Genomic DNA, 19,669 nt, shown 5'->3' with positions numbered 1-19,669 from the left:
GATCTTTGCAGATATTTTGCAGATTAATTGCTCATATTTTCACTCTGTGTGAGTTTGTTGCATCTTTATATCTGCAGTTTTAATTCCTTCCACCAGATAATTCTTGAGAAAAAGTTAAAAGCTCAATGCTTTGACAAGCGCTGTTTCTGCTATCATTTAAACAAAGTAAGCCTCAAAGACTCAAATAGCTACAAAGTAATCTTATTTTCTGCATTTTTATCAGGCGTGAGCATTATTCAGCAAGCTGCACTTCAGCTCCCTGAGTTATGAATAAATTATGCAAATGACTATGCATTGCTCATATCTTTACTGTTTGCCAATTTTATTTACGCTGCTGTTATTGTATTTGTTTTAACTTGCAGTTATTTGCCATTTATACTTAATATGTTGTCTTTGGTTGTCACCATTATTGTGATTTGTATGTCAAAAAATGCGTCAGGCACAGATACAGAATTAATGCGCTCAAACAGGAATATGCTACAATGTGCATGAACTTTCCAAATAAAAGACATTGTTCCGGCTTTACCTTACAAAGGGGTCTGCATGAGCATGATGGAGCCCAGGGCGGCTGTCTATTTCATCTGTAGGACAGGCTGGTAATTGCCTAGAAACGGGCCAGCCCAAATTACCCAGCGGTCCACCGGGAAAACTCCCGGTGCTCCTGATGGCCAGTCCGCCCCTGTATAGAACAAGCGGAAAGCCATCTAATGGCCAGGGTAGGACCTACCTGTGAATAGGCATTGCATTTACAAACAACACATCTTTTTTTAAAGAAAATGAAAAAGTCCTATTTTTAATTAGTATCTTTGTCTTGTTTTCACATTAAACCTTCTAAACCTTCCCTAGCATTGTTAAAATGAATGAGATTATACATTTGAGATACATTATCTAAGTATAAAACATGCAGTTTTGCTTCTCGGGACAAGTGTACCTTTGTTTAAAGGATGCTTAGATGTTTTATTGGAAAACATGACATAGACACTAAGTGGATGAAAAAATGTAGAACTGAAAGCATATTTATACAACTTCTCACATTAACAAGGCTGTTGTTTTTTGGGGGGGATTTTTCAGCTTATTGGTATGGTAATATCATTTTGTCATGTACCATGGTAACATAATGTTATTCTTTTGGTACCCTGGCTGTAAATCCCATGGTACATGAATATTGCAATCATTAATACATATACAGTAAATAGCAGTAAATATTAAAGTACCATACCAACTGGTAAACTACAGTATATACAGTTTTGTTTTTTTTTGGGGGGGGGGGGGGTTACATCTACCATGACTATATACCATAGTACCACCACAATACTTTTTTGTAAGGGATGTAAATACCTTACTACTATTGTAGAGGGATTACACTGCAGACACACTCGAATAGCAACAGCTGACGTCGCCCCGCACCACAGTGACGTCGCGAGTGACGTCACTCCCCGCCCCGCCCGCAGCCATGCGTACTGAGCTTGTTGTCGGGTCGCTTGTTATGACTGGAGAAGGCCTCGGACTCAATTAAAACTTATACCCCGTTCCTGCCCCGGGACAGCCGTGTGCTCATGGAGGGCATGGACATAGACCTGGATCCGGAGCTCATGCAAAAATTCAGCTGCATGGGCACCACGGATAAAGATGTTCTCATTTCGGAGTTCCAGAGGCTGCTGGGCTTCCAGCTCAACCCGGCTGGCTGCGCCTTCTTCCTGGACATGACCAACTGGTGAGTCCGGGGATTGGACTGCGGCCTAGTGGGGAGTGCTGTGTCTTTTGTCAACATATAGAGTTTACTGCTGCGGTTTTCTTATTTTTAATCACTCAAATGTCAAAAAATAGCATTGAAATGACTGCTGTCGTGAGCTATGTTTAGTTTAAACGGATCTGAAGCGAAAGAGACAACAAGCTAATAGCTAGCTGAATATTTACAAAACCAGCAAATGTGCGCGTTTCGCTTAATATGAGGTATAAAAGTCATGTTTTAGATTAGTTAGCCATTTAAAAACATTCTGATAAAATATGTCGAAAATCACCTTGTTTATTTATATCAATTGATAACCATGTAGCTTCTCCGTAAAAGCAGTTAGCTACTACGTTGGCTGTGTCTCAAAACCTAGTGAGCGCCCTATCTAGGCAACATTTTTGGGCATCTTATGTCTGTTCTGCTGACTTGGAACGCGTCGTTGAGTCCCCAAAATGCTGGTTGCTTGAATCATGCTGTTTCAAAAGCGCTTACTATGCCCCAAAATGCGGTCTAGGTACAGAGTTCATTATGTTTTGAGACACGGACTTTGTCTAATGTTTTTTTAATGCCAGTGAGATGTCAATTTTATTATTAACTAACAATATTTTCAAGTGCTTAGATTGTAAGAAAAATACTTGTGTTTGTTTGCCTAAACGGTGTGTTTACTGACAAGGGGAGGGCTGTTGTAAAGTTTTTGCTCAAAGTTACGTAATACACGAGTGTACTTGCATCTCACACCAGGTCAACGCAAGTTTGTCCCTTAATAATGGAAAATGAGACGTGTACAAACTTGCTAAAAGAAGTTACATAATTAAATTCCATAAGAAATGTTTGAAAAACAAATTTGCACCCAGCCTTCCTAAAACAAAAAAGTACTGTGACGCAGGGGTGTAGATTCCAGGGGGGATGGGGGAGAGGTAACACACCCGCCCCCCTCCACCCCAATAATCAAAACAAGCAAGTACAACCCCCATTATTTTTACCATGATCAATGTAAACATGTAAATGCTTCATGCTGCAGCACCCCCAATGTTCACGCCAAATCTACGCCCTTGCTGTGATGGTGGTACCATGGTATGCATGCCATGTAACATAACCAAAAACCTTGGTACTTTGATATATGCCATGGCACTGAATGATTACCATATTCGTGCTACGGGCTTGGCACCATGCTCTTGATAATTCAATGTCATTAAACCTGCCTTGTTGATCTGTCTGTCTTATCAGGAACCTTCAAGCAGCTATTGGTGCATATTATGACTTTGAGAGTCCAAACATCAACACACCGTCGATGTCTTTTGTGGAAGATGTGACGATTGGAGAAGGGGAGTCAGTTCCTCCTAACACGCAGTTCACAAAGACATGGAGGATACAAAACACAGGTGTGTGTTTTCTAGGTGTCATCAAAAGCTGAAGTTTAACTAAGTAAAAGGTATGAGAGGCTGTGCTATATTGTTAATATAGTTATGCCTAAACGGTGTTATATTAACAGGCAAAATGAATACAGATTTTGAGAATATTGTCAAAATATGGGGTAGTACCACATCACTGCCCTGTATTTAAACTATGCTCTGCTCTGTCAAACTTTTATGTTTTTTTAATCTGTGTGCATTACAGGTACAGATTCGTGGCCGCCAGGTGTATGTCTGAAGTATGTTGGTGGGGATCAGTTTGGTCACGTGAACATGGTGATGGTGCGGTCTCTGGACCCTCAAGAGATCTCAGATGTGAGCGTGCAGATGCGCAGTCCAGCAGTACCAGGCATGTATCAGGGCCAGTGGAGAATGTGTACAGCCACCGGACTCTTCTACGGAGGTGAGGCGCTAATGATAAAAACAACAGTCAATGGGCCTTCTTCACGAATATCTTTTTAAATTTTACCTAAAAACAATTGGTGAGTGAATTGTCCCATTAAGTTGAATAGAAAGATTTGCATACTAACTCATAACAGACTAGATTATGGTCAAAATTTAATACTAGCTTTCTGCATACTGTGAGTGTATATTGTTTATTGCCTAGCACTGTATAAAAAAAATTGGATTTGAAAGAATAATTTTGCAATTTTGAATTCCATCAAATGTGATAGTTAAAAATTATGGTTGACATTATTTCCGGTTCATTCGTCACACCGGAGATACAATGGGACATGATCTCATGCAGTGTGCTGCGTTGTATGTTGTAAATTTTGGCAAAAGTAGTAGGGTATACCATGTATAATGAAAACTTCTCCACTGCGCAGAGTATTCATACTACATACTGCCAAAGTTGTATGAAATTCTGAACATACAACCATCTTTGCTGACTTGAAGGACACATTTCTCACCTAAGTCCTCCTGTTGTGCAGATGTGATCTGGGTGATTTTGAGTGTGGAGGAGGGAGGTCTGCTGGGCGTCACACAGCAGCTGTCCTCCTTCGAGACGGAGTTCAACACACAGCCACACCGCAGTCTGGAGGGAGACTTCAACCCCTTCGCCTCACCACAGAAGAACAAGCAGGACACCAATGAGGATCATCTAAAAGACCCTGGGGGCCCCTGGGTGGCCCCCCTGGACTCCATTCAGCAAGATCAAAATGGACTCAATCACAGCTCTGTAAATATTACACCAAATGGTCTCCAAAACAACTTATCAGTAGAGACTTACAGCCTGGTATGTATGCAGTTTTGAATATTTCATTGACTTGAATACCATGCATCTTGAGATATACTGTAGGTTATCATGAAAAAAAGAGAACGGGAGTGAGTAACGCTAAAAGATATATCTTAAATGTAATTTCTCAATATTTTTCAGCCTTGATATTAATTAACTCAGAAATGACTTAAAACGGTCAAATGTAATAAACTGTCAAACTCAGACAAAAATAATGTTTTAAGTATTGATTTTATATGTCTATTAGATATGATTAAACGGCAATATTTACCTACATAAAACCTTTTCTACGTGATAAATGCCTCTCTAGGACTTCCGTGAACATTTTTTGTGCGACGACTCAAAGGAATCAAATTGAATCAGTTTGACTGATTGAAGCATAACGTTTCAACTTTCAAACCCTCAAGCTTTTAAATTTCATTTGTGCTGTTGACTGTTTAACTGTTGAACTGTGAGGCAATTAAATTAAAACATCATCGCGTGACCAAGAGGGATTGTGTAGTGACCAACTCGTCTTATGATGCAGTCTTTAGCCAACCTTATGCTAACTAAAATGTTTGTTAAAATCATTGCAATGTTTGAGATGTTTCTTATTGTTATCACCAACAAAATCGTTGTTAATATTAGAGGTGTAAATTGGACATTTCATCATGATACGATCTTATATCGATTCTCTCTGCCTGCGATCCGATATTTGCCAATGCTTCAAAGTCTGCCGCGATACAATTTCGATTTGATTCAATTCAGGGCCCTACGATCGATATTCTGATATTATGTGCCTATTTTACACAATCAATTAAATTTTTTACCCTCAAATGCAACCAAAATATAATTTGATTATTTTATTGAGCTCTCTGAAAAATGCAAATGTAGTATCCACATTGGGACATCCACAACAAAATAAAGTACTTCAGATGTTGAAAAAAATTATACAGATAATAATATAAAAAATAACGTCACACACAAGTGATCATCCATCGTTTGATGACAGCTAATTTTTCAGTTTAATCCAGTTCAAAGTACTTGCATACCAATGACTTGTTTCCAACTATCCGTGCTATCTGCGGTTTTCTTGGCTACAACTCCCACAGTTGTAATGAAAAATTATGTTACAGTTACCTGGGATAAATGTAAGGAAGGGTGTTGATGTGTAGATGTGTAAAGTCTTATAACTGATGCTGGAGCTGAGCTGGTGTTTCTCTTTCCCTCGTTAGTGCTGTTCAGAATATCGGCGTTGTCAAGATGTTTCATATGGTTGAGCTGCTCCATGGTACTTTAAAATAGCAAATTCTCATGTAAAATTCAAATAGGCCGCATGTGCAACGATATCAAAAGAAGCCCGAATCACGAGAGCTCACATTTTAAGGAGCGCCCGGTTGACGCGTGCACTGATCCTGTCACTGGAGCTCGCGTTTCGCGGGAAGCTCAGTTGAGGTGCATGCACGCCGCATGGATAGCAGAGCGCAATTTGGCTTCAAAGACCCCGCACACATCCGTGTCCCACATGAAAAGCGTATTTAGCGCTCATAAAGTGAAATTAATGTAATAAGGTTGCTTCATCGCCTGACGGAAATGCGTATGGACGTGGCTGACATGAGAGTATTTAAATAAAGGTACATCTTAAAAAATGTCTATATCGATATTTGCGCGTTATATTGATAACATTGGATCGTTGGTTATTGAATCGATGAATCATTACACCCCTAGTCAATATGTAGTAAATATTCAATATATCACCTGGCCCTTGGTGGGAGCTATATTTCAGAATAATGAACAATTACTATTCACTGTCTCAACAGTCCACATTTGTTGATATGATACAAACAATTGGGCCTTTTTTTCCAAAGAAAAGTTAGGCCAAGATATGTGCCAGATTCAGTCCAGAAAACTACGTTTTTTCACCACCCTCTCAAATCTTCCTTTCATGCCAGAAGTCTACATTTGAAACCTCTCAGTGTGCTGACTACTGTGTAGTCGCACGTAGAAGGTCAAGGAAGGAAAGAAAGGCCCTTCCCTTTCCAACAACATGTCACCTTTTTGTTCCCTACCCTGTGTTTTGTGACAACTAACTTAAAAAAGCACAATGTGATGATTCACCGCATTTGGTTACACCTTTCCTCATTCCGTGCACATGTGACACAATAGCCATTTTTCATATTCCAGACCCAACCAGCTGCTTATTGTAGTACACTACCAGTCGAAAGTTTGGGTACACCTACGTATCCTTTATTAATACTGTTTTATATATTTTACTATGTACTAAGTTGATTACTAGATTTAAACATCAGCACAATTTATATTTGTCAACAAAGATCATTTCAAGCATTTCATCTTGAGCTTTTAAATCAAAAGATTTTTACGATCACGAGAAACGTAAATTAAGTCAAGTGTGTCCAAACTTTTGACAGTGGGTGTTTTTTGTTTTTTACCGGAGAATAGTGGAAACTAAGTTATGATCAGTACATTTCCATCTAGAACATTGAAAAGGTTGTATTGGCTCACTGCTTATATTATTAAACCAGCCTATATCATACAATTTGTTTTCAGAAGATATAAGCATTTGAAATCTACAGTCAGAAAAATGTATGACACAATTTACTGCAATAATTTTGTCCAGTCAAATGCTTTCTAGAACGAGAAGGCACCCTCCCCCTCGATCTGATCAGTGCGTCTAGCTGTGTTCTAACTGCCGCTGATCATGACTTTGCAGTTTACTTCAAAGGGAGCACAATCCATGCTGTAGGGTCGTTTTCCAATAAGGTTCACTTAAAAAGTACGTTGATAAATGACCGTTATCACTTTTCAGCTCTTTTGGGGCTTTTCCACTGCACGGTACGGCTCGACTCGACTCTCTGCTCGCTTTTTGGGGGTTTTCCACTGTGGATAGTACCTGGTACCTTTTTTAGTACCACCTCGGTTGAGGTTCCAAGCGAGCCGATACTACATGTGACTTCAAAACCCTGCAGATCACTGATTGGTCGAGAGAATCGTCACTACCAATGTCACTGGATTTGCGACACGGGACGTCAACCCGCTAGTTTTAAAGTTAGCAACAGCGATAGCAGTATCATTTGTTCACACAACTTTCAAATTGTAAAAAGAAATGGCTGTGCGCAAAACCACGCCGTGGTCAATAAACGAGGTGCAGACGTTCCTCTCGTTAGTAGCCGAGGAGAGGATCCAACGAGAGCTGGATGGGGTGACGCAACTATGACGATCAGCTTATAATCCCACCCATGTTGAGGCTGCACTAAACTGCAGTGGAAATGCAAGCTCAGAAAAGTAAAGCGAGCAGAGTCAAATCGAGTCGAACTGTAACGTGCAGTGGAAAAGTGCCATTAGAAGCTTTCACAGTGGAGGGTCTTTAAGGTCTGTAAAACAACAAAGGACCTCTTCACACCATTTCTGTTGCCAATATGAAATAAAATCACATGTAGAAGTAGGACTGGGTGCTGTGATATTTTCAACATATTTGCAATGATTTTGCTGGTGATATAAAATTGAAAATATAACAAAAGCCTGCACACTGTTATTCTGAAGAAGAAAAAAAAAAGAACATCCACCACTATATGTGAGAGAAATTGGCTTGGAAAACATTTTGTTCACAGATGACCTTCCTCAATGCCTGATTCTTCTTATTATTATTAATAAAATTATAATAATTATTATTATTTTTGTGATTATTTTAATAAGCTTTTTATTTGTCCATTTAAGTTTCCTAACGACATGTCATTAGATGGATTTTGCGTTCAGTTCCTGTAGGAATTACTGTAATAACGAGATGACGATTGGGAGATTGAACTCTGTGCTGTTTACGTTTTCGGGCTGAGAAATTATTTGTTTCTATGGCAAGATCCAGAATGCTAAAACGAATGCTTATGTGGCTGTGTTGTTTATGACAGAAAAATATTTACACTCTACATGAATTCATTATTTCACCTCAATATATGTTCACAATGTTTAATGGAAAAGAAAGAGCTTCAGGTAACACTGGCTATAATAAAATGGCAGATAAGAAAAAAGGGTTAACTACATTTCAGTTGAGGCCGCTAAAATATTGGCTCTTTTTACATGTTATAATGACTGTGAAGTCGAAGCTTTCAAATAATTTTGAGTTAACAACTTGTACTTACAAGTTCTATGAAGACGTGAACTTTTTGTACAAGTCGCAATCACATAATTACTGTAATTCCAACTAGAGCTAGGTGAATATATTGATTATTCACAATATAATCGGGATGATTCTGCTGACAATATTAAATGAAGCAATATTGAGAATATCACGATAATTTTAATGCACCTTTTTATTTGACTACTGCATTTCCTAAAGAGCACATTATTGCACATTTCACAATCCTTCATGGCTGTACAGTTGATCAAAATAACATCAGAATCACAATGTAGTGATGTTGATACTTAAAGGGTTACTTCACCTAAAAGTGAATATCATGATATCCCAGGTGTGTGACTTTCTTTCTTCAGCAGAACACATTTGAAGAAAAATAGAAAAATATCTTAGCTCAGCAGGTCCTAAAAATACAAGTGGATGGTGATCAGACTTTTGAAGCTCCAAAAATCACAGACAGTCAGCATAAACTTCATTCATATGACTCCAGCTGTTAAATGAATGTCTTCTAAAGTGACACGATCACTTTTGGTGTGAAAAGAGAAATTTTTAAGTACATTTTAACCATTAACCATCGCTTCCAGTCAGCAGCGGTATGCGTGACATAATCGCGTTGGCATGTTCACGCGAGAACTGAAGCACGTGCGACACACCCGGAATAGCAGTGCTGTTTACAACTGAGTAGGAGGAACAGAAGCTTAGTTGGGTTTGATTTAGATCTGTATTTGTATCTGTATGTTTTTTACTATGGTGCATTTGTGTGTTTAGCCTGGATGTCTTAACCGAGAGAAAAACGTGAGATTACGTCCGTAACATGCCAACACGAATTCGTCACACGAGGGACCATGTGAACTCAGCACTCTCGTGAATGCGTATACTGCTGCTGACCGCAAACGTTGGTTTATAGTTAAAAAGTACTTAAATATTGATCTATTATGCATCAAAAGCAATTGTGTCACTTTAGAAGACTAATTCATTTAACCGCTGGAGTCGTATGGATGACGTTTATGCTGACTGTCTGTCATTTTTGGAGCTTCAAAAGTCGGATCACCATCCATTATCCCTTAAACTACAAAAGTCTGTCTTTGGGCTGTGACCAATGAATACATGGTCTGTGCGCACTTAAGGGAGAGTGGGTAACATGATGCACTGCTCTGTGTGAGCTCGCATGATGGGCTGTTTTCAGAGTGGTTCGTGTGTATTGTGAAAGCAAAGTTTTGCAGGTTCACACAATCACGCAATTCCAAACATTTGTAACCTCTACAAGTTAGTATATAAATAAAAAAACACGACACAGTATTACAGAAAAAGAAGGAAATCACAGTGTCCCAACACATTTGTAACGAGGAATACCGTAAACTGTCAAATGCACACTGACACTGCAGTACACTTTCAGTTTTCTGCCAAAATAAAAGCTTAAGGTAAAATATGACAAACACATAAATCAAATCTAATCCTCAAAATAGTTGTAATAATATATAAATAGTAATAATAGTAATTATTATTTAAAATGTGCCTTCGTTATTGTAACTAGATTTTTACTTCATGCATTACAAAAAAAAAGAAACTATTTTTTTTAGCCATTTCAGAGCAAATAAATAAATATCGAATATCGTCAATTGGCTAAAAAATCTCGATGTAATTTTTGCAGCCATTTCGACTAGTGGTCGATGCCAATATACAGAGAGCAGGGTGGCCAAAAGGCTGATACAATGCCGATATATCACACAGTTTAATATAGTAAATAACATAAACATAAAATTGCTAAAAAAAATAATAAACTCTTATTTAGCACTATATTTACTCAATTTCACACTTTAACTTTGTAAAGAAGAATATAAAAAAATTATATTGTATTTTAAAAGGTAGATAGCAGTTTCTTCTGATTTCTGTTTAATCATAAAATGTTGTCATTTATTTGCACATGAAGAAATTAATATATTAGGAAGAAGGAAATGACAGTACACACAGTAGTCCAGCAAGCATGTCCACGTTAGCAATCGCATTTTCCCAAAAAATACAGAATCAAATCAACTGCACATACAGTGCATAGTGAATATGACATTTACTTATAGCACATGTGAAGCGCTTTTACTTTGAAGTTGCTCTCACGCGCTCGTGCGGATCCATCTCCTGACAGTTTAAACAGCCTGGATCACCTGCTTGGATTGTCACAGAGTGACCGTCATGATTTGTGAATCAGAGGAACTTTTTCAGAGGATCCTGATCCTGAAGGTTTTGATTCTGGCTGATAGAATGCGCGCTTCAGAGGAAGATATTAGATGAGCGCTCGGCGGGAAGAAAACGCTGGATGTTCGTGAATTTTGAGTTTAAATGAGATATCTGCATATTTGCAAACAGTATATAATAGAAGATTTATTGATATTTGCCTTTTATCATTAGAATAGAAAGTTAAAATTTACAGGGAACTGCTGAGGAGATGCTGATAGAATATATGCTTTAAAGGTAAATAAATGAGCGCTGCACAGGATTATGGCTGCAACTAATGATTATTTTGATAATTGATTAACGATTATTGCAATCATTAGCTCTTAACCGATTATTCAGCTTGTGCCCGACTTTGTATTAAATGTGCTCACTAACAATAAAGAGGACAAAATCATCTTTTAAAAATACCTCTAAATGACATTCACTGAATTAAAGGAAAAAAATACTTTTTAAGTTTAATTCAGTAAAGAAATTCACTGCAAAACATCTTGCCTTGTTTTCCATTTAAAATTGTCTAAAAATCCTTAAAACAAGATACATTTACTTGAGAAGCAACATATAAGATATTCAGACTTTAACAGAATGTATCTTAAATGTAAGTGTATTTTGTATATAATTATTATTTTTTACTTGGTTATACTTCTGTGAGTGCAGTAAAGACAAAATATACTTATATTCAAGACCTGTTCTCTAAAAGCAAGTTTAAATATCTTATATGCTGCTTCTCAGGTGAATGCATCTTTTTTTAAAGGATTTTTAGACAATTTTTAAATATTTGTATTTTTAATATTATATTCAACATTCTCAGATAACAATTTTTTCTTCTGCAGTATAGCTGCTAAAGTAAATGTACGTTGTTTTAAAGGAGTTTTAGATATTTATATTGGAAAACAAGCCAAAACAAAAACAAATCAAAAACAGTATTTTGTTGCCGTGTATAATGGGGCGAAGACTACCCTCTCTCACCTTTTTGTTCACTTCGAACCATCTTTAACTCTCAAAAAAACAAACTCTCTCTTATTAATAAAGCTGCGTATTGCCAGTTTTCTTCACGATAAGAAATGCACAGTGACACATATATTATGATTCAATAAGTCGCGAGCCATCACGTTATAATCTAGCTGCATTAAGCATGTGCGCTCGTGGGATGAGCATCCCCGTGACAGAGTGTGCATCAGCCGGGTACAGTTTCAATCTCCCCCCCCCTTAGATTGGGTTATTCGCGCAACTCATAGAAGAAGCGCTGACTACACAGAGAAATTCCAGTTTCGGAGTTTGTAGTTATTTACATGATCTGCTTCCGTATTATTTGAACTTTAATAAAGCTATAATGCGTTAAAGATGTAACGCCGGCTTGTTTCCTTTAAAGACGCTCAACATGCAAGTTTTGCTTCAGCGGTGCGGCAGCTCCAGCTCCACTTATTCCATAACGAGAGTGCTTCTGTATTTAATTATGTTGTATTTTTGCATTATTATTCCCTCATTCTTTGCGATCTACACCACCTGAAGCTGTTTGGAAAGTTTAGAGTGCATTTGGACTGTGATCTGTGTAATTCTTCCTCTCCTCAATCAGACGCGAACTGCAGTGCTGCTCTCACATCATCATTAGAGTTTAATGTGATCTCATGTTACGTTAAATGAGATCAAACGACTATTCAACAAAGAAAATTTTTGTCGACAATTTTTATTGTCAATGTTTTCGATAATGTCGACTAATCGTTTCATCCCTACACAGGATGCTGGATCTGCTCAAGTTTTGAGAGGTTTGTTTATTACATCTGTTTAAACGAGATATGCGCATATTTGCAGACAGCATATGATATTAGTTTTATTGATATTTACCTTTTTATCATTAGACAAGTCAGTTAAAAGTTACAGGGAACATGAAGTGAGACAAGGAGAATGAATCAGGCAAGCACTTTAACATTACCGCGGCTCTGATATGCAGACCATTTAAATGAGACTTTGTTGCTCACTGGTCTATTATTGTAACAAAGTGGCACGTAACAACAAAATGAACCGTGACTGGTCGTTTACATGTCTCAGTTGCTTCACATGCAAGCAGCCGATTTTCGGTGCCCTCAATAAACAAATCAGCCAAACGGGAAAATGTATTGGATTTATCGGCCTCTGCGATATACAGTTGAAGTCAGAAGTTTACATACATTTAGGTTGAAGTCTTTAAAACTCATTTTTTAACCACTCCACAGATTTAATATTAGCAAACTATAGGTTTGGCAATTCATTTAGGACATCTACTTTGTGCATGACACAAGTCATTTTTCCAACAATTGTTTACAGACAGATTGTTTCACTTTTAATTGACTATATCACAATTCCAGTGGGACAGAAGTTTACATACACTAAGTTAACTGTGCCTTTAAGCAGCTTGGAAAATTCCAGAAAATGATGTCAAGCCTTTAGACAATTAGCTTCTGAAAGGAGGTGTACCTGTGGATGTATTTTAAGGCCTACCTTCAAACTCGGTGCCTCTTTACTTGACGTCATGGGAAAATCAAAAGTAATCAGCCAGACCTCAGAAAAAAAGGTGTAAACCTCCACAAGTCTGGTTCATCCTTGGGAGCAATTTCCAAATGCCTGAAAGTACCACGTTCATCTGTACAAACAATAGTACGCAAGTATAAACACCAAGGGACCATGCATCCATCATACCGCTCAGGATGGAGACGCATTCTGTCTCCTAAAGATGAACGTAGTTTGGTGTGAAAAGTGCAAATCAATCCTAGAACAACAGCAAAGGACCTTGTGAAGATACTGGAAGAAACGGGTTGACAAGTATCTATATCCACAGTAAAACGAGTCCTATATTGACATCCTGAGGCTTCTCAGCAAGAAGAAGCCACTGCTCCAAAACCGGCATAAAAAAGCCAGACTACAATTTGCAAATGCACATGGGACAAATATCTTACTTTTTGTAGAAATGTCCTCTGATCTAGTGAAACAAAACTTGAACTGTTTGGCCATAATGACCATCGTTATATTTGGAGGAAAAGGGTGAGGCTTGCAAGCCAAAGAACACCATCCCAACCGTGAAGGATGGGGGTGGCAGCATCATGTTGTGGGGGTGCTTTGCTGCAGGAGGGACTGGTGCACTTCTCAAAATAGATGGCATCATGAAGAAGGAAAATTATGTGGATATATTGAAGCAACATCTCAAAACATCTGCCAGAAAGTTAAAGCTCGGTCGCAAATGGGTCTTCCAAATGGACAATGACCCCAAGCATACCTCCAAAGCTGTGGCAAAATGGCTTAAGGACAACAAAGTCAAGGTTTTGGAGTGGCCATCACAAAGCCCTGACCTCAATCTAATAGAAGATTTGTGGGCAGAACAGAAAAAGCGTGTGCGAGCAAGGAGACCTACAAACCTGACTCAGTTACACCAGTTCTGTCTGGAGGAATGGGCCAAAATTCCAGCAACTTATTGTGAGAAGCTTGTGGAAGGCTACCCAAACCATCTGACCCAACTTAAACCATTTAAAGGCAATGCTGCCAAATACTAACAAAGTGTATGCAAACTTCTGACCCACTGGGAATGTGATGAAAGGAATAAAAGCTGAAATAAATCATTTTCTCTACTATTATTCTGACATTTCACATTCTTAAAATAAAGTAGTGATCCTAACTAACATAAGACAGGGAATGTTTTCTACGATTAAATGTCAGGAATTGTGAAAAACTGATTTTAAATGTATTTGACTAAGGTGTATGTAAACTTCTGACTTCAACTCTATTGGTTGACCACTAATTTAAAAATATATATGTATGTGTATATATATATATATATATATATATATACACTGATCAGCCACAACATTAAAACTACCTGCCTAATATTGTGTAGCTCCCCCTCGTGCCACCAAAACAGCACCAAGTTGCATCTCAGAATAGCATTCTGTACAATTGTGGTAAGAAGAATAGCATCTCAGAATGTTATTCTGAGATGCAGTTTGGCGCTGTTTTGGCGGCATGAGGGGGACCTACACAATATTAGGCAGGTGGTTTTAATGTTGTGGCTGATCGGTGTATATTGTTCAAAAGTTGAAAATATTGTTATTCATAGTTTTTTAACTATATCGCCCAGCCCTATATAGAAGTATGCCATCCTGAGTTTGTCTTTGGGATGTGAAGTCTGTAACTGGCATTGCAGTGATTGTTGAAGAGGCTGGTAAGAGAGATGACCTCTCACCACAAGATGGAGTACCATGCAAACGTGTGAGCTAAAAATGTAGAAGTGTGATTAACCAGCGAAAAGAGTCACTGTTGATTTGCCACAAATAAATGACAGCAAACTCGTTGAAAAAATCTGTTCTCTCTAGTGTAACCTTAAAATTCCAAGTCTTATTTTAAGTTGCAGACTATTTGAGGTAACAGTAACCTGAGGGGCAAATATTTATGTAAAACTGGATGGTGTTAGTGGAGCTTGCAAAGTAAAGCATCACCATTACTGTTGCTCATACTTGTTTAGGGTGTAATTCATCCCACACCGTTTGTACCACAGACATGAATGACTCTAATCATGCAGTTTCTTAGCTATCATATTTAGGATTTTCACCTTGCAGCTGATAAAATCCCATTTCTAGAAACCTAAATATCATACTTGTGTGGTCTCTTATGACTTGGTAGCAACCATCTCAATATCCCTAGCAACCACGTAGCAACATGCAAAATAAACATGAAAAACCAAAAAACACTCAGAACTTCTTAAGCAACTTCATAGCAATGCTCTGGCAACCACCCCACAACACCCTAACATCATGATGACGAATTTTGCACAGGCAATCACGACTTTTGTTTTTTGTTTTTTGCAGAAAATGTCAAAATCCAGTTACAAAGAATCTAGTGTTTGTTTTGTTTGTTTTTACATTAGTTCTTTATCTCACTCTTTCTCATTATCCACAGGGCATTAATGGACCCTTCCCGTTCGGGCAGTCTTAAAGAACAGAATCCACCTGGTAGCTCATCGGAACTGCTGCATTTGCCCTTTTCTGGGGTTCAGTGAGAGGAGGAACAGATTTATTCTAAAGACTTGGTGACCCTCCCTCCCCCCTGATGCATCACAACATCACATTAAAGTGTGGACAGATCTGTTTGGCTCCAAAATCACTATTCAACCAACACTGACACCCGAGTTACGCATGTGTGAATGCTAGATTTAGATGAGTGCTAGAAATCCTAAAGAGATATGAATAATACACCATTTTTGATCTATATTGTCACATTGCAGCAGTAAATTCAGAGGTATGTGTGGGTGAATGGATGAATGAATGAATCTCACGAAGAAAATAAAGGGGCGGGGGGGTTATATTTTGCTTTAGAAAATGAAGCCTATTGAGGACCAATAAGATTATTTGCATTGTAATAATATTTTATGACATTTAAACATTTTTCAATTTTTGTTTTATTAAACTACCTAATTTGAGCCTGATGTTTTACTTTTTGTTGTTGTTGTAATTCTATATAATATGGTTTTACTGTTTTACAGTAAATAATACTGCAGTACCATGTTTATTTTAAAAATTAAAACCAGTACAACAAAAACTAGCAGGATTTATAAATACTTCACAGTGTTCATCTGTCATGAAAATAATGTCACAAAGCAAAACATTTTAATATTCATAAATATACTGTAGGCTTCATTTTCTTTACGCAAAATATTCTTTCTTGTTTCTTTTGATTTTGAGGTGAAATATGACTGGGACATGGTCTTGACAGGTTTTGTGAGATATACCCAAATATGTGTGCGTGCGAGTGTTTCAACCATGCGCAAAAGCCATCAACAAAGATTAAATGCCTGTTAAGTAGTTTTATAATTTAGATCAATATTCTTTGACTTTACAAACTCAACAATTTCAAGTAAATAAAGGTCAACATGCCTACTTGGAGGTTTAATTGTGTAATTGGTAGATTTCAAATTCTCTGCCATCCACTACAAAATTGTTCTTGAAATCTGCATTTGGATCAGTAAAAATCCACATCAACCAGTACTGCATACAGGAGCACATTACGTTTCATTTTATTGCAATATACAACTGTACTGCCATCACACAAGTCAAATGATAGCTGTTGTCAGAGATGCCCTCACTATCTTGTTGCTGTTTTCATATTTGTTTACATTTATGTTTTTCTGCAGCGTTATTGAGTGCTGATGTTGGTTTCCATTCATAATAATTCATCAGAGATAATAGCAAGCTGGAGATGTGGCTTTGGTTCCCTTGTTTACTGGCCTAAGAGTCCATAAGCACATCATTGAAATATTTTCCCAGTCATTCACATAGACCTAAGATGGTAGTTGTATTAAATGAAGGTTGAGCTGAGGGTGTTTTAATGTGGGAGAGAGTAGGAATAGGTCCATTTACAGGAATATTCCATGTTAAATAGAAGTTAAGATCTATCAAAAATACTGGTGACACAGAAAATAGTTTTGACTTAGTTTGTAAAAACTCACACATGCGCTGTCAGTTATGAACTTGAAATGGAAGTCTAAGGGGGCAACCGCTTGCCCCATAGATGTCCATTGTTAGTCCATTTCTCATCACCTTTTTTTTTTTTTTTACTGTCTAAATTATTTTCTGTGGTCACAGATACTGACGAAAGAGCTTAACTTGCATTTAACCCAGAATACTCTTTTAATTTGAATTCTCTTGAGTAATAACTGAATGTAAGAAATTGTCAATTTTGAGCTCAAAAGCTTCAAATATTTTAATGCGTGAAGAAAAATTGTGGAATTATTTTGGTTTAAATAGTGCCTCTGTGTTGATGGAAAGCTTCTTGGATGTTTATATCTTGCTAAATATATCTGAAAGGCCATTTTTCCTGTCTTACCGTAAAGTTTAAAGTCTTTATAAAACATAAACGAAACAAATCAAATCTTAAAAAATAGTCCCCCATAATGTTTTTATTTTTATTTGTCCATTTAATAAGATACAAGTTGGGTCATGCAATTCAAAGATAAAAGTTTTTAAACAAATCACCTGGTAACCTAAAGCAGAATGCAAATCAAGGACTGACATTATTATTTCAAGGCATAAGAGATTAGTGTCATCATGTCCTGTGAATCTAATAGTCTGACTTTTTTTTTTTTTTTTTTTTTTTTTTTTTTGGTCAAAGTCCCCCGAGTTCTATGCACTTGGAAGGTTTTGCCATTAACAACACCAACATTGCGTCCAGATTTTTTTAATTACTGTGTGGCTTCATATGTACATTGCGACAAATCTATGCAGTGTTTTAAGGGACAGTCCCTTCTATATTCCAAAAAGTTGCACTCAGTTAAAGCATAAAAGTGGTAAATGCTCTTGAGGCTGGTCGCCATATTACATTGCCGTAAGGACTGACGAAGACTCTTCACTTAGAGCTCGGCCCATAGACAGCTCTTTGGATGATGTTATAGATTTATCAGTCAAGTCTTTGAACTTTTCATTTTGAATGTCCTCATCCCAAGCACTGCACACTTCATAGCCTTCTTCCAATTTATAATTACACTCTGGAAAACGCTCTTTTTATTTCTATTTTTTGTGTTGCTTATGCATGTGAGAAGTGTGATTGATTCATTACTGCATTATTGTCTTTTTTTTCTTTCTGATTTCTCTTTTTTTCTGTTAGATCTGTTGGGTTTTCTGCACCGTGGCATGGTGTATGATTGAGATGAGAGTTTGCATAGTCCTATGCTAGCACAGTGAAAAAGAAGATATGAAAAGCCTTTTCCTGTATGTACAATTGAACATTTGTATGATTAAATTAACACTGAAACAAAAGAGTATTTTGTTTGAATGTCTTTTGCCACATATGTGAGGGGTATGATTGTTAAAGGAATAGCTCACCCAAAAATGAAAATTCTGTCCTCATTTACTCACCCTCATGCAATCCCAGATGTGTATGACTTTCTTTCTAATGCAGAATACAAATTAAGATTTTTAGAAGAATATCTCTGTTCTGTAGGCCCTCAAGGCCAAATATACTTAGCACGTCCGTGTTGCTGATCACTCCACGCACTGTATGCGTGACATAAATTTCATCATAATCCAGTTCGCGCAGCCTGACCGCGCACTGGACAGATTTTCTAGACCTTTGGACGCGGTCATCGTCGGCGCCGGCCATTGACTCTACTAAAAGAGTTTCACAAAAAAGTTGTGGTGGGCATGCATCAAACGCATTCATATTCGCTCGTGGTCAGAAGAGTATACTCACAAAGGCAATGTGGTCGGTCAGAGACACCAGATTTGGCAGGATGGTTCCAATTCCCCCCACTACTCAGGCGCCCAAACACAAATCTGTCAGACACTAGGTGGTGCAAACTTATGTTTTTTGCTGCCCAGATGCTTTTAGTGCAGAATAATAATAATAATAAATATAGCCGCAAGCGGCAATTATCGGGGGCCAAGCACATGGAAAAATTAAAAAAATAATCAGATTTGACAGGAAAGATCCTGAGGAACCCTAACCCTTACCCTTATTGCCTTAATCACAGTAGCACAAATAGGACATTAAGTTATTGCGTGCCTTAGCATCACAAATTGATAAAATTATGCATGTGAATAACTCAAACCCTAACCCTAAATCAAACCCTAACTCGTAACCCTAAGAAGTATACCTGGGCCTTCACAATGCAAGTGAATGGGTTCCAAGATTTTTACACTACAAAAATCACATTAAGGCAGCATAAAATTAATCCACATGACTCCAGTGGATATATCCATGAAATGATAAGTGTGGGTGAGAAACAGATCAATATTTAAGTAAATGTTTGCTAAAAATTCTCGTAGGGGAAGTATGCATGAAGAATGTGAATCACCAAAAACACAAGAAATGAAAGTGGAGATTGACTGAGCAGGGAGGAGAATTTATAATAAAAATGGACTTAAATATTGATCTATTTCTCACACACACCTATCATATTGCTTCTGAAGACATTAATT

General features: G+C 37.6%; 1 protein-coding gene across 2 annotated transcripts; it reads left to right on the top strand.

Annotated features, from left to right (window-relative positions):
- Window positions 1-1,433: 1,433 nt before the first annotated feature.
- On the top strand, window positions 1,434-18,508 carry LOC127448971 (protein ILRUN-like). 2 transcript variants are annotated; one of them, XM_051711990.1, is made up of 5 exons: window positions 1,434-1,714; window positions 2,960-3,114; window positions 3,350-3,547; window positions 4,077-4,381; window positions 18,357-18,508. In XM_051711990.1, exons 1-5 carry the CDS (start codon window positions 1,557-1,559, stop codon window positions 18,423-18,425), a joined length of 885 nt encoding a protein of 294 aa, XP_051567950.1. In that variant the 5' UTR covers window positions 1,434-1,556; the 3' UTR covers window positions 18,426-18,508. The 2 variants fall into 2 exon arrangements, with proteins under 2 accessions (XP_051567950.1, XP_051567951.1); XM_051711991.1 differs by having other exon boundaries at window positions 15,657-18,508.
- Window positions 18,509-19,669: the final 1,161 nt, after the last annotated feature.

This window comes from Myxocyprinus asiaticus, chromosome 12 (assembly GCF_019703515.2).
Source record: "Myxocyprinus asiaticus isolate MX2 ecotype Aquarium Trade chromosome 12, UBuf_Myxa_2, whole genome shotgun sequence".
In the NCBI taxonomy this organism is placed as follows: Eukaryota; Metazoa; Chordata; class Actinopteri; order Cypriniformes; family Catostomidae; genus Myxocyprinus; species Myxocyprinus asiaticus.
This window is presented reverse-complemented; position numbering and strand designations above follow the sequence as displayed.

Bases quoted from the DNA above. Each gene is read 5' to 3' on its own strand.
- LOC127448971 (XM_051711990.1), top strand. From the start codon at position 1,557: ATGGAGGGCATGGACATAGACCTGGATCCGGAGCTCATGCAAAAATTC. The intron at 3,115-3,349 runs GTGTGTGTTTTC...TGTGCATTACAG, and splicing joins ATGGAGGATACAAAACACAG to GTACAGATTCGTGGCCGCCA. The intron at 3,548-4,076 runs GTGAGGCGCTAA...CCTGTTGTGCAG, and splicing joins CACCGGACTCTTCTACGGAG to ATGTGATCTGGGTGATTTTG.